General features: G+C 44.1%; 1 protein-coding gene across 6 annotated transcripts in view; it reads left to right on the plus strand.

Moving 5' to 3' along the window:
* The first annotated feature begins 1 nt into the window (after position 1).
* Positions 2 to 13,480, plus strand: part of NOX5 (NADPH oxidase 5) — a 31,485-nt gene continuing 18,006 nt past the window's right edge. The window contains exons 1-5 of one of the 6 annotated variants that reach the window (XM_076066917.1): positions 2 to 3,063; positions 8,792 to 8,996; positions 11,702 to 11,825; positions 12,189 to 12,339; positions 13,053 to 13,263. In XM_076066917.1, the coding sequence (XP_075923032.1) occupies positions 2,889 to 3,063; positions 8,792 to 8,996; positions 11,702 to 11,825; positions 12,189 to 12,339; positions 13,053 to 13,263 (866 nt within the window). In that variant the 5' untranslated portion in view covers positions 2 to 2,888. Of the gene's footprint in view, positions 7,382 to 8,791; positions 8,997 to 11,701; positions 11,826 to 12,188; positions 12,340 to 13,052; positions 13,264 to 13,480 lie in introns of all 6 variants that reach the window. The other 5 variants (XM_032948821.2, XM_032948812.2, XM_032948802.2 and 2 more) reach the window with 5 other exon arrangements.

Here is a 13,480-nt window from a genome sequence, read left to right on the forward strand (position 1 = left end):
AATCTAGTAAATGTTAAATTTTAAATGTATGTGAAACGCTAAACATAATTACAGTATATGAATTAGTTGGTATGTGTATTAGTGATGGGTGTAGGGCTAATTTCCCCTCTAGCATACTTGGGGTTTCTCCGGGAGCGACGATTTCCTCCACACGGAAATGTTTAAGCTACTGAAGAAAGAAAGAAAAAAAACTGGCCCATGCAGTATACCGATTTTGACTCTTTCTTGAAAACAGTGTTTATGAGTTAGTGAGCCGCTTATATTGAATTGTATTGCTGCATTGGTTAGCACACTTCTCTGACCTCGGCTACCCCCGAGTTCAATTGTAAGCCTTGGCTAACATCAATGAAGAGACATCTGAAAATATCTTAAGCATTCCGTATTCACCTACTAGCACTGATTAGCGTGGTAAAACCACTTATATGACCAACATCACAGGGAGGCCTTCAGCATTGAATTGCTAACGGTTTAAACAGTTATGTTGTGCTAATTACATTGTTAACACAGGTGCTAATTAACGTCCCTGTCATTGTTATGTAAAAACTCACTGTCCTCGCGTTCCAAGAGAATGTAGGGTGGTGCTCATCAGGGTTTCTAGTCTTGGATCAAACGTAAAAATTCCACATTTGTATGGCGAGAGTCAGTCTATCCATATAGCATTGTGGTAGTAATGTTTCAGAGCCCCGTAGATATGAGATGTGCTCAGCTTCTTTTAATTTCCGAGCTTCATTTGATATACGAACTGTTTTTAATAGTTAAAATGCGAAATTAGCACAATTACGCCTTGGACTTCGCAGCCTAGAGGGGGGTATGAGAGCTAAAACTGAATGCACGATAGAAGGGGGAAAAAGCAGATAACATATCGTTTCTCATTCTGTTTGGCGTTTACCATTCATTTAAAGTTTGTTTAACATTACCTCTGTTCCCTCCACCTCCGTTATTTTTGCGTGCCCCCCATTAACCCAAGGTCATACAACAGAACACTATTTGGTAGTGTGAATGCCATTGCTTTTTTTGCAGTGCGGTGTTGATGTGGTACGTGTAGTATTGGTCCCTGTAGGGGGCAATACAGCTAATAGGGTTTTGGCAATTTCAAAAGGGCTGGCTGTACGAAGTGTAACATGTTTTCCTCTCATGTGTGGGATTTCTCCCGCAACTGCTGTCACAACAAATACATCAAAATCATGTTAAACATGCTTAAGTAGAACCTTCATACCACAGTCTTTAAAACTCACCAAGACTTTCATTGGTAAACACCCTATTTCAACGATATGTACATGCACAACCCCTTTTGTCAATCCATTGCTGGATTGAGGGCTTCGCCACGGTCCGACAGATTATTTGATCATTCTTCACCACGCTGATCAGTGTGGATTTTCAGCGCACTGCCCTCAGCTGCCCATCACGTTGAAACCGCGGCCCTATGTCAACCTGTTTGTACGTGGTGGTCGGCCACCCAAGTACTATCCAGGCTTAACCCTGCTTTAAATAATACCTCGATATGAACACTGGTGAGATCGTTTTAGACATTCGTGCATTTAGTGCAACAGTGAACTGATAATAACCATTCCGTTGGTTCTTCCCAAATGTGTCGTGCCCTGGGGTTTTTCAAATTAACATCTTGAGCTTAAACGTACCTCGCCCGACGGATTAGTTTCATTAAATGCAAATCGGTTTGATGACCTCCAAGAGACGATGCTAAGTGGTTACAAAGATAAAGATCCCCCGTATAGTCATACGGATTGTTGGAGCAACTGCTGTTATCCACCGCCTTCGAAAGTGGGAACGGCTCTGGCGAGGTTGGTGTGGGCCAGCGCTCACGCCCCGTCCGCCTTTGTCGCCCCACCCAGTGCAAATGTCTAAAACACCTCACCAGGATCTATTTTAAGACTGAGTCAACCTCGGGGAGGTTTAGGTCTGGTTTAGCACACACGCCGGGAGATCTTTTTATTTTGCACTTGAAATGCGGCGTCGGTGCGTTTGCACAAGCGTGTGTCTACGAAGGCTTTGCACGCGTGTAAAAGATGTGTATCTTTAATCTTTCGTAAGCTCTGGTGCCCAGTCAGCCTAGATGAAGTGTTGTGATAAAAAAAAACTTATTGGGCTAGCTGTGCATGTTCATCTGTGTACAATGTGCGTGTGTGTGAATCCTACAGTCGTGTATATATCTCAACAACCACAATACAACCGCTAAATGTAATTGCTTGTGTCAAAACAAGGATGTGTGAGCTATACAAAATTATACAGAAGCTATGTCTGTACCCTGTATTAGTTGGTAAGCAGTATACACATTGCACGCCTGAACGTAAGCAAGATATGTTCAGCCACGCGGGCCAATTATGGCCCAAAAAACGACCCACGTTGAATGGGCCAGTCATTTTTCTGGCCACGGATAACTCAACACTCTCCAAAACGTTGGCCCAAAATTGGTCTATGCTGCGTCGGGGTTCGTGTAGCAAGGCTTGGGAATTTGTGGCGGTAATGTTCCTAGGTCAGATCGCTGTTGACCAATGTTACATGGTGCAGTTGTAAGACCAGTTACTGCTGGGCCAACGTTAAACCCAGCATCAGCATGTGTATCTGAGCTATATGTTTCCCTGTGTGTGTATGTGTGTGTGTGCTTGTGTGTGCATGTGTGTTATGAGCTTCGGGCGTGGTGCTGGACACTCACCCCCTCGTGTGCCGTGCCGGCATAGGCGCTCACTAACAGCACTTGCCCCAACAGTCCGTTAAGGCTATGCCGGGGGATCTTTGTCTTTGTGTAAGGATTTGTGCAGTCGCACGGCTTGCAGAACGATGCCATCAAAAATACACGACAGTGCACACACATACCCCACGAATACCATTTCAGCAATGCATAGTTGAGTTTTTCGCCAAGGGTAGATGAAATGTGCTGTGTGCGATATGTATATGAAGTACTGTACGGTAAATGCAAAACGTATGATATGCGCTTTCTATATGCAATCAATGTTGAAAGTGATTACATCATCGCGAGGCAGACAGTTAAAGCGGCAGTCGCTGAAGAGCAACACAGGACTGCAGTGAGTAAAGTGTACGCACAAGGTATAAATATGCATTGCAGAAAACATGTTTCGTGAATGATATGTTGGACACCTTAACGGGATAATTTATTGCCAAGCTTGCTTTGTTTTGACTATGATCAGCGGTTAAAACGGGATAACCAGGTCACGACGTATAAAGGCGTGCACATATATAGTTTCACGGTAAACAAATGTCGTGTTGCGTACATTTATGCCTGCGTCCTCTCGACGGTATAACGATTATTTAAATTGTCTATCTTTGGCGAAGTGGGTTACGTCAAGTATGTTGTAAACAAAGAAAGGCACGATGCAATCAGTGCAGTGCGTAATCGCCCCCTTGTACTCCCGTCCACAATCGTGTTCCATAATGCAAAGCAGTTCACCGTTCCTGCTGCAGATGCCGTCGCTGATGCACGTATGTGTGCCCTCTGCAGGCCACGTTAACGTATCCCATTATCCGTGCCCAATCAATCATGACCCTTATTCATAATAAAGCAGGTAAACTGCCAAATGGCACACAAGGCGCCTTTAATTTGTCCAGGTTTTATATACTTTAACGCTATTCCACGCACATTCCTTGCAAAAAAAAAGAAGCGGGTCGTTATTAACGGGCCTTTCGGGTTGGTCGAATGCAATTAAAAGCCAAAATGCACTATTAGGGAGACTGGAAGCTATTTTTGATCGGATTTAATTATTTTTGTTCACAAATTGCGGCGAATTTGAATGCACGCGACTCAATTTGACGTTTTGTAAAAAGTGGAAGTCGATCAGTGAATTGAGCAAGTCAGTCATTTGCGCCAGGTGAAAGTCTGCCTAGGACACGTGTGTTGTTGTCCAGACGGGACATTTTTGTTTCCACCGAGTCCCGAGGCTTGTGCTCGGGAAGATCCTGTGCTTTCTTTGGGCGAATTATTAACTGAGGTTTTTTTTTTATGTGCCGAAGAAAACCTACTCCAACGGAGAAGGCTCGAACCAACCCTCCGTAAATAGACTATCGACAGCCTTACTTGTCATACTGCTCCCTGCAATCCTTTGATAACACATGCAGAAATGTGTCCGCATAGGGAAACATAAAATAGATGAGTGCAAACTGTTTGAGAGTTACATGTCGGGGGTTTTGCAACGTCAAACAATTAAAGGACTGTGACTGCCTTTGGGCGTGCGGTTGTGATGGCTTGTGATGGCTTTGTGTGGTGCGTGTTGGATGGCCGTGTGTGCAATGGCTATGTGTGGTCGCTTTGTGGCTGCGTGTGCGATGGCTGTCTGGCTGCGTGACGACTGTGTTTGCTGTGTGTCTGCTGTGTGTGATGGCTGTGCGTGTTCTGAATCGCGCGGCATGTTCGCGAACTCTCGTGTTGCATATTTTGCGTCGACGAACGTTAATGACACGTTTGCAGGTTAATTTCGCGGTTAATCCACACGGCCCCTGCACACGTAAACATGGGGACCGACATATTCACGTAACGTATAGCGTTGCGTACAGGGTGTGCCGATTTACGGATGGCAAAACGGCAACAACACTTGAATGCACGGCACTCAAGTGCGACTTAATTGACGTTCATCGCTTCTGAGCGTGGCTGCCATTTACACATTCTTACGTGTTGTGCTTGCGTTATATAACTCTTTGTTGCACAGAGTGTGGTATGCATAATATTGTCACTTTTTTTGGTATGCTATACGCCAGCGCCAACACGCACTGGCCGGCAATAATAAAGTAGGTTCTGTCATCCCCCTTGATCAACACCGTGGATTTAAAACCGTATACAGCAATGACGCGGTGGCGAGATGTTAACTTCCTCGCCTGGTGCGCAGGACGTCGTGGGTTTTGATCCCGACCCTGACGTCTGCAGTATATTTTGGCGTTTGCGTGTTCTCTCTGGATTTTTCTCCGGGTCCTCCAGTTTTCCCTCACGCATTTATAATCAACATGCATTTAGAATGTTTGGCTGCTATAAATGTCCGCGTGCTAAGCCACTCCGTTGAGCTATCATTTGTGAAATCTAGATTTGAAGTTTTCGTGACTGCAGGGATCCATACTCTTTGGTTCTTTCGGTAGAGTCACGTAGGTATCATTTGTGGCCAGGTAACTTCTGAAAAGAGCCGTATAGCTCAGTGGGCCTTACCTGGTCAAATACAACGTTTAGTTTAGACTTCAATTTAACAAAAAATTACAGTCCTTAGTCAATTCATTTTCTGGACGAAGGCCATACTTCACTACGGTTGGGGAAGGGAGGACTATGGTGGCGTGAGTACCCAAAAGTTGTTCAGATATCAGTCGCCACTGATCCTAGTTATGGCCGGGAATAGAAAATGTTTGGAGTTCCACCAACTTCGTGTTTGTACACAGTGCTCGTACGTAAACGTTGTTCATGTTAGCTTCACACTCGTATTACTTGGTTCGCTGATGGGGTTCGTGAATAATGAAATATGTATCACGAAGATTAAAGTAGTACTGTGTAGCTTTAGACTGACCCCGTGTCTTATAAACCGTGGCCCAATTTCTAACATTTTGGTTTTAGAATATTTACGGTTACTCGACCACAGTATATTTCAACGAAACTTTTTTTTCTAACCCATCTAAAACGTGACAATTGACATCAGTCAGTGATAATCGTGATGTAATACCAATATGTATGTGATAAAAATCGGCGTGCCAGTTCTTTCGTGATCAATTATTGTCGGAGTGATTCGTCCCCGCTGCAAAGCAACTTTCACTCACTCGTCTTGTGCGTGATTTGTGAATGTTGTTGGCCTGTTGAACGTGACCGTACAAGATATACATGACGTCAAGTGTTATTGTGTAAGCTTTGTCGGCACCGAGGGCGCTGGAGGACATACACATGCTGTTGAGTAGTGACAGTGTGGGTGCCGTGTGTCCGAGCCTCTTTAAGCGTGGCCAGCAGACCAGTGTGTATGGTGAGGCTGTGACAGTGTGTGTGCGTCTAGGCTAGGGTGTGTGTGGTCTGTGTGTGTGTGACGATTTTCTGAATCGGTCCTGGCTGTCCCCTGGGTAGACTCAGCCTAAAATGTAGTGCCCGGTGCGGTGCGTAAAAACATCGCCACTGGGGGAGACAAAGGCGGCCGGGCGTAGTGCTGGCCACCCACCCCCCCCTCGTGTGCCGTGTCGGCCTTCATAGGTGCCACTCGCTAACAGCACTTGGCCCAACAGTCTGTTAATGCTATACGGGGGATCTTTGGCTGTATTTGTTGAGAGAGCCTGTGAACGTGGTCTGCGTGTGTGACGATTATCTGAACCGGTGCTGGCTCTCCCCTAGTTCGACTCAGCCTAAAATGAGTACCTAGTGCGGTGTGTAGTAAACATCGCCACTGGGGGAGACAAAGGCGGCACGGGCGGGGTTGGTCCTGACCACCCAACCCCGTCGTGTGCCGTGCCGGCCTTAATAGGTGCTACTCGCTAACAGCACTTGCCACAACAGTCTGGTAATGCTACACGGGGGATCTTTGGCTGTATTTATTGAGAGAGCCTGTGAACGTGGTCTGCGTGTCGTGTTCGTACTCTATACGTCCAGGTCGCGTTCGTGGTCAGGCTACATGAAGGCAAAGCTGTTCAAGTTGCACGTGGGTCCGGCAACCACTGTTGTTGACTGTTTGTGGGCGAGTCCGTGTGGTTCGGGCGATTTGTCAGTGAATCGGTATGTGTGGACCGGCTTTTCGTGTGTCCACGTTGTGTGGGTCATGGCTTGCTTATGACTGTCCTGTTCACAAGTTGTGTGTTTACGCTGTGTTGCAATGCCATGTGCGTGTGTTCGTGCTATATACGTTTTCAGTTCGTTCGTTCGTGTGTGTGTGTGTGCTTGTCAATTATTCAGCGAGGATTGCATGTGTGTTTGTGGTGTACGAGTGTGTTTTTTGTGAATGTTGTACTGCGTATGTGTGTTTAGGCAATGTTTGTTTATGCTGTGTGTGTGCAAGCTTAACAGGTGTTCATACTTGATTTAGTTTCAGTTTTCAGTTTCATTTATTTGGTATAGCCCTGTGAGCCATTCGGCTCTTGAATCGGGTGCAACCGCAACAAACAAAAACATCTTAAAGTGACTACGTGACTGTGAAAACAGAAAATCCAGGAAAAAACAGCAAAATATTCCTGAAAAAGCACCGTACACCAACGCTGTGTGCAAAAACCCCAGTGGGATGCAAGTCAAACAACAACAACCACAAGACAACTTAGATTAAGGCCGTCAGTCTAACTCCTTACTACAACAAACAAACATGACGAAACCAAAAAACGTTTTCGAAATCACCAAAATAAAGCCATAAAAGCAAAGTTGGTAACGTGCGTGGTAATTGCTGCTGTACGCTTGGCCAGGACATATCTGCACGTGAGTTCATGTCGTGTGTGCAGGCTTTGTGTCTGGGTTACGTGTGTGTTCAGTTTTTCAGTTTATTTATTTTGGTATAGCCCTGTGAGCCATTCGGCTCTTGAATCGGGTGCAACCACAACAAACAAAAACACTAACAAGAGAAACATCTTAAAGTGACTATGTGACTGCAAACAGAAAATCCATGGAAAAAAAACAGCAAAATATTCCTGAAAAACGCACCGTACACCAACGCTATGTGCAAAAAAATCCCAGTGGGATGCAAGTCAACAACCACAGGAAAACTTAGATTAAGGCCATCAGTCTAACTCCGTACTACAACAAAACAAACATGTCCAAATAAAAAAAAAACGTTTTCGAAATCACCAAAAAAATAAAGCCATATTGTGTGTGTAAACTCTGTTCACACTCTTAAGGCTTGTACAGCACACACCGCTTCCCTTACAGATGTTGCGTTATATAAATTAGTACATGCTGTACAGTACGTGTTTACACATACAGTATATATATACATTAACATTAAAAGACGATGCAATGTCGCCACCTGCCGACGGTACATTTGGCAGTGTCCCGTGCAAGCACCGAGTCGTATTATAATCTTTGGACCGGAGGAATCCGATGAGCTATAAAGCTCTTTTTCACAGATGTCCAGTAGGGGCGGGTCACCAAGTTACAAGATAGAAAAATGCAGTACACAACAAACTATTATTGTTTATTTGTATCTAGTAATCCGAATGGGTACGTGTAGTTCGGTAAAAAAAAGCTGTTTATTAAACCCGTTGGATGTGAAGTTACGCACGGTTGCCCTCTTCACGATTCAATTTGTATTATTCGAATCATGATACGATTATTTGTTTCTATTGTTACACGCACATCGATCAACGTATTGTGAGATGGAGATTGTATAACCTATTAATCGATAGCCTATTAATTGACTAATTATAACATCCCTAATATCCGCTGGCTCATTTGGATTGTCACGTTAATTTAAACTATTATTAACTTCCTAAAACACTATTTATAAAGGAACTGTAACGCAATGTGTTATACTTAAATCCTTATGAAATGTAAAACACGATGCCAAAACCCACTAATATTAAACTTTATGAAAGGATAAATCCATCTTGATTTGATAAACCCATATTTATTTTTGCATAGTTCATACTTTTAATGTACTTTACAGTTACTGTTGTATTTTTGAGGCAAACATGTTTTTTTTTTACCGGCATGGTAAAATATAGCAAATAGCCCCAATGACCCACACGGTGTGGAACGTTCCACATCCAGTCGTGGGTTGACAAAAGGGCCGCTGTACATGTCTATAATTATTGTTTTCCTTTATGCACAGCCAATTATGTCATGAAACAAAAAAAACTACCCAGGGAATTTATGAGCACGTGTTTTGTACAGAAGCTGTCGAAGCCACATGTCCTGCCCTTTTTGATGGGACGCTCATAAAAAGGACGCGCAAGCTGCACTGCTCCTCACGATGGACACCACGCTCGTGCACAATGAGCGCCCTGGGACGAGAGGGAGGAGCGGCGGACGTGACCAACGATCCTCCACTGGAATTCCACGGCCTCGCAACAGGCGAGCCTCGAACTCGCAGCCTCAGGTACGACGAACAGGCACCGCCAATCCCTGATGCCGTCTCTCTTTGGCTTACGACCAAGTCACCCTAAATGCACCCGATATCGTCGGATCTCGGAAGTATACTGAGGTTGAGCCTGGTTATTACTTGGATGGTTGGGTAACCACCAATGCATAACAGGTAGTGTAGGAAAGGGACTGCAAAGGTGGCCAGGAGATGGGTGGGTTAAGTGTTACCGCTTCATATGTGTGTGTTTTTTGTTCAAGGTACTCCAGTTTCCACCCGCTAGTGGCATTGGACAAACATCCCAAAGTGGAGCCCTCCTGAACAACAGCCTGATACTGAATAGGGTGGGGTGTGTATGTGGCATTCGGGAGTCCTTTTCCTGGGTAAAACAATTGGCATGAGCCTCATTGCTTACACAGATAGGGCAAATGCTTTTTGAGATCACCTGTGAATGGCATTAGGCCTGGCTCTGAGTCACTGGCAGAGCCAGTGTGGGGGGGGGGGTGGCACGTGCCCCCCAATGATCCGATCGAAATCCCTAATTTCGATCGGATCATTGGGGTTTATTCGTAATAAATCGGCATTTTGCGACCCCCACTGCCACTGTGTAGCACATTATTATGTGCCAGGGACTCTATGAGATGATAGGACAATAGTCCGAGTCCATAATTGGCAATAAGTAACGGCAAAGCAGTTATCAGTGACTCAGAATTGTGCGCAGTTGCGTATACAGTCCACGACTTCCCTGAAGGCAAACACCTTCAGGGAGCGCGATGCCGATCACACACGGTTCCAATTCGACCCTCGATCGATGGCTGCGCCATCGCCGCACACGCGTCGAATAAAAGCAAGGGACAAGTCCTTACTTACTAACAACTCCTATCATTTTTCATTGCTGGAGGGGTTGCCCCCCTACCTGAAAATCCTGGCTCTGCCATTGCTCTGGGTTATGGGGACAAATCCACCCCCAGCCACGACAGTCACTCATTTAAGCGGTGAATCCCACAACACATACACTTACGTTACAATTTAATTATTTCTGTTCAAATAAATTCCATTCGGTTCATTCAATGATGTTTGTATAATTGGCTAAATGAAAGTGTACACGTTCCTCCAAAAACTTATCCCGCCCGCAAATAAGATAAACATTCATACCACACTTTTGTTCTGTCTAATAAATGAATGTAAAATTAACTGAGTTTTAAGTCGAAATAAGCTTTACATTATGGATTCCATCCGATTTCAGACAGTTGTAATCAATAAAAACAACACATAAATTAGAGTGCATGATAGCAATGGTGTCTATGCAGATAAACAATACTGTTTTTTAATCAGTAAGTTATGCAACTTACATGAATGCATAATGAGTCAAATAAGCCGAGTTTGCTTCTGCTACTTAATGGAAACATAGTAATTGACTGCCAATGCATGTGTATGACCATGATTTGAAGCTGTGTTAGTTCATGGAGTTGCAGTTTTGCTCAAATCTGCATATACACGTACCAATACGTATTATAAAAAAAACATAACTGACAGTCTAATGTCGATCCACTGCTGGATAAAAGGCTCTCAATGATTGTTTGACCATACACGAGCATGCTGATCAGCGCAGGTTGATGAAGGGGCAGGCCTAGGATCTATTCAAATATTACTCGCCACTGATGTTGGCTATGGCTGAATATTTATCTCAGGTGCCTGGGTTAATAGCAGAGTGCACTCACCACAGCTCAACCACTTGCCCTCATATCACGCTTCAATATTTATCACGCGTTTACTATGATATAACAGTGAACACGCCAAGAACAAGTGGGATGATCCAGCATAAAAAACACACAAAATTTAGCTAATTGCAAGCACATGCGTTGTCCCAAAAGGAGTGCTTCAGGGCATACATGTGAATAGTGAAAATTGTCATGAACAGTGGGAATTGGAAGGCCCTCGTCTGTTGATGCAAATGCTATGGTTTTATCATGTGTGTGTGTGATCATCAGACACACTTTATTCATTGGTGGATAAAAGTTTACCTATTAGCGTGTTTTTTCATGTCATTTGTACTTCTACATTATTGAGAGAGTTACGTTATGTTAGCTTTCACGAACAAATTACAGAAGAGCAAAGGAGAATCATTGCTTTGTGTGTTGCAGCTAAATTTACCAGGTCAGGATTTCTACATTGTGCAAAACAGGTTTGAATAGCTCATGCCATTGAAGAGGCATTGGCTTTGTTGTTGTGGCTATAGCGATTTCTGCCTGTGGCCTCACGAGGTTCGAAATGGGATGTGTGGAAACATAACTAAATGCCCCAAGATCGCAGGATAACCTCACCTGAGCTGGGAGCATAGAGATGGCCGGATGGTTCAGAGATCAGAGCATCGAGGTGTTATCACTTACATCTTAGGGTTGAATTCAGGTTTCGGCCACTTGTGATTAAACTAAGTTCTGAAGCATAGCAAGTGCATAGTCTCAGCCTGGTGTCCAATAACCATTCCAAAATAATCAAGTAAAATATATTTTCTTCACTTCATTTAAATGAATTCCTATTCTAAGAAATTACACATATACATTGGATTGTGTTGCAACAAATATGTTAAAGTGTGTCCGCTAATAAGTGGATAAAAAGGTCACTTGTAAGAATCTCAAAAAAAGTATTGCATTGAGAATTCCAAACAAATTGTACATACAATTGGGGGAAGAGAGAGTGTGGCACGTGTGTCCTGCGTCCAGCACACAGAGCGTGGGCGAGGAGGCACGCTGGCTGTCCTGGGTGTCGCGCCAGTTCGAGCGTATTGCCGGCCATGGCCAAGAGATCACCATGCGGGAGTTCAAGGCAGCACTCAACATTAAGGAGGTGAGACCATGCTCAGTGTCCGTGAGGTCTCACTCATGATCACGTGGAGGGGGGGGGGGGGGTGGTCCCTGTGGGGATGATAGAGCAGCGACCCTCGTTAGGTCTCAAAAGACGAGTTATTTAACCTTGGACCCAGACTGGACTTTTGACACTGACTGTGGACCCTGATCATTGATGCTTGATTTGAACTTCAGGATGCTAATTTTAAACTCTTGATACTGATTCCTTCATCTGGGTAGCTGTCCAAGAACCCTCAACACTAACTGTTGGATTTTGAACTATGTACCATGAACATGAACGATGGACCCTAAACCATGACCCTGTGAAGGTTTGCAAGGAAATATCCCTGACCCTCTTCCACAGTCGTTCTTCGTGGAGCGATTCTTCGCGCTCTTCGATTCAGATGGGAATGGGACCATCAGCCTGGAGGAGCTGCTGGGAGCGCTGCACCTCCTCGTACATGGATCACACATGGACAAGCTCACCTTTCTCTTCCATGTCTACGATGTAGATGGTTGTAAATTTATTGTTGTTTTAATTTGTTTTATTCATTCAATATATTTGAGATAAAGTATCCGTCTAATGGAACGCCAATGCTTGACAGCTACTAATTTCACTTTTCCTCAATTCCTGTGGCCCAATGCATATGATGGCAGAAAGGCAGCTTCTACCGTTATTTGGCAGAAAAATTGTTAAGTGAAATTAGTTTCAGAATTTCGATTTAAAGCTTTCGTGACTGCAGGGATTCATCTTCTTGGTTCTTTTGGTAAAGTCACGTAGAAGAGAAATAGTAAAATACGTGATTTTACCGAAAGAACCAAGAAGATAGTTTCAGAATGTCATTTATACGTTGATTTGTGAGTTTAAGATACATGGATGAAATTTCACAAATGAGAATTAATGTTTCATTCATATATGTATTTACTAATTATAATTTAAGAAATTGACATGCAAATGCAATATTAACACATTGAAGCTAATACAGAAATATTTTTTTGAGAAATGATAATTGAAAAAATGTAAATATAAAAACATACAAATGAGACAAATAAAACAAAATCAATACAAATCGGTTGGAAAAACCAAGGCCAAAGAATAATCACCGAATTTAATCACGGCTCCAGAATCGTAACAATTATTTAAATCACTGGGGACGCAAATCATCACATGCCTGCTAAGGTGGGCCCTTCGCCTTGCATTATTTCGCACGTGCGTGCACGTGCGCAGGCAGCGGGCTGATCGAACCTCACGAGCTGCGCACAGTGCTGGAGTCGTGCCTCAGGGAGAGTGCCATCTCTCTGCCCGAGGGCCGCCTCGAGGCGCTCACCCTGGCACTCTTTGAGGCTGCCGATGCCGATCAGAGTGGGGCCATCACCCTGCAGGAGCTGGGCGCCGAACTTGCCAAATTGCCTGGCGTGCTCGAGGACCTCACCATCAGGTGCCTGCCGTCCGAGCAAGCACGCTCACCTTTCTTTATGCATTACAACTAAGGTTGACAGCGTGTATATGCATGTATATATGTTGAGCTTCTTTCGCATCGTACGTAGCCAACCATGCTAATTGGATGTATAGGGTGTGTGCATTTCCTCTTTTATGCTCAGCTGTGCTTAAAGGGGTTACACTATGACTCTATTAAACATGGTCCAATATGAACA

The sequence above is a fragment of the Petromyzon marinus genome, chromosome 1, assembly GCF_048934315.1.
Source record: "Petromyzon marinus isolate PM22_M1 ecotype Great Lakes invasive population chromosome 1, UKy_Petmar_22M1.pri1.0, whole genome shotgun sequence".
NCBI classification, from domain to species: Eukaryota; Metazoa; Chordata; class Hyperoartia; order Petromyzontiformes; family Petromyzontidae; genus Petromyzon; species Petromyzon marinus.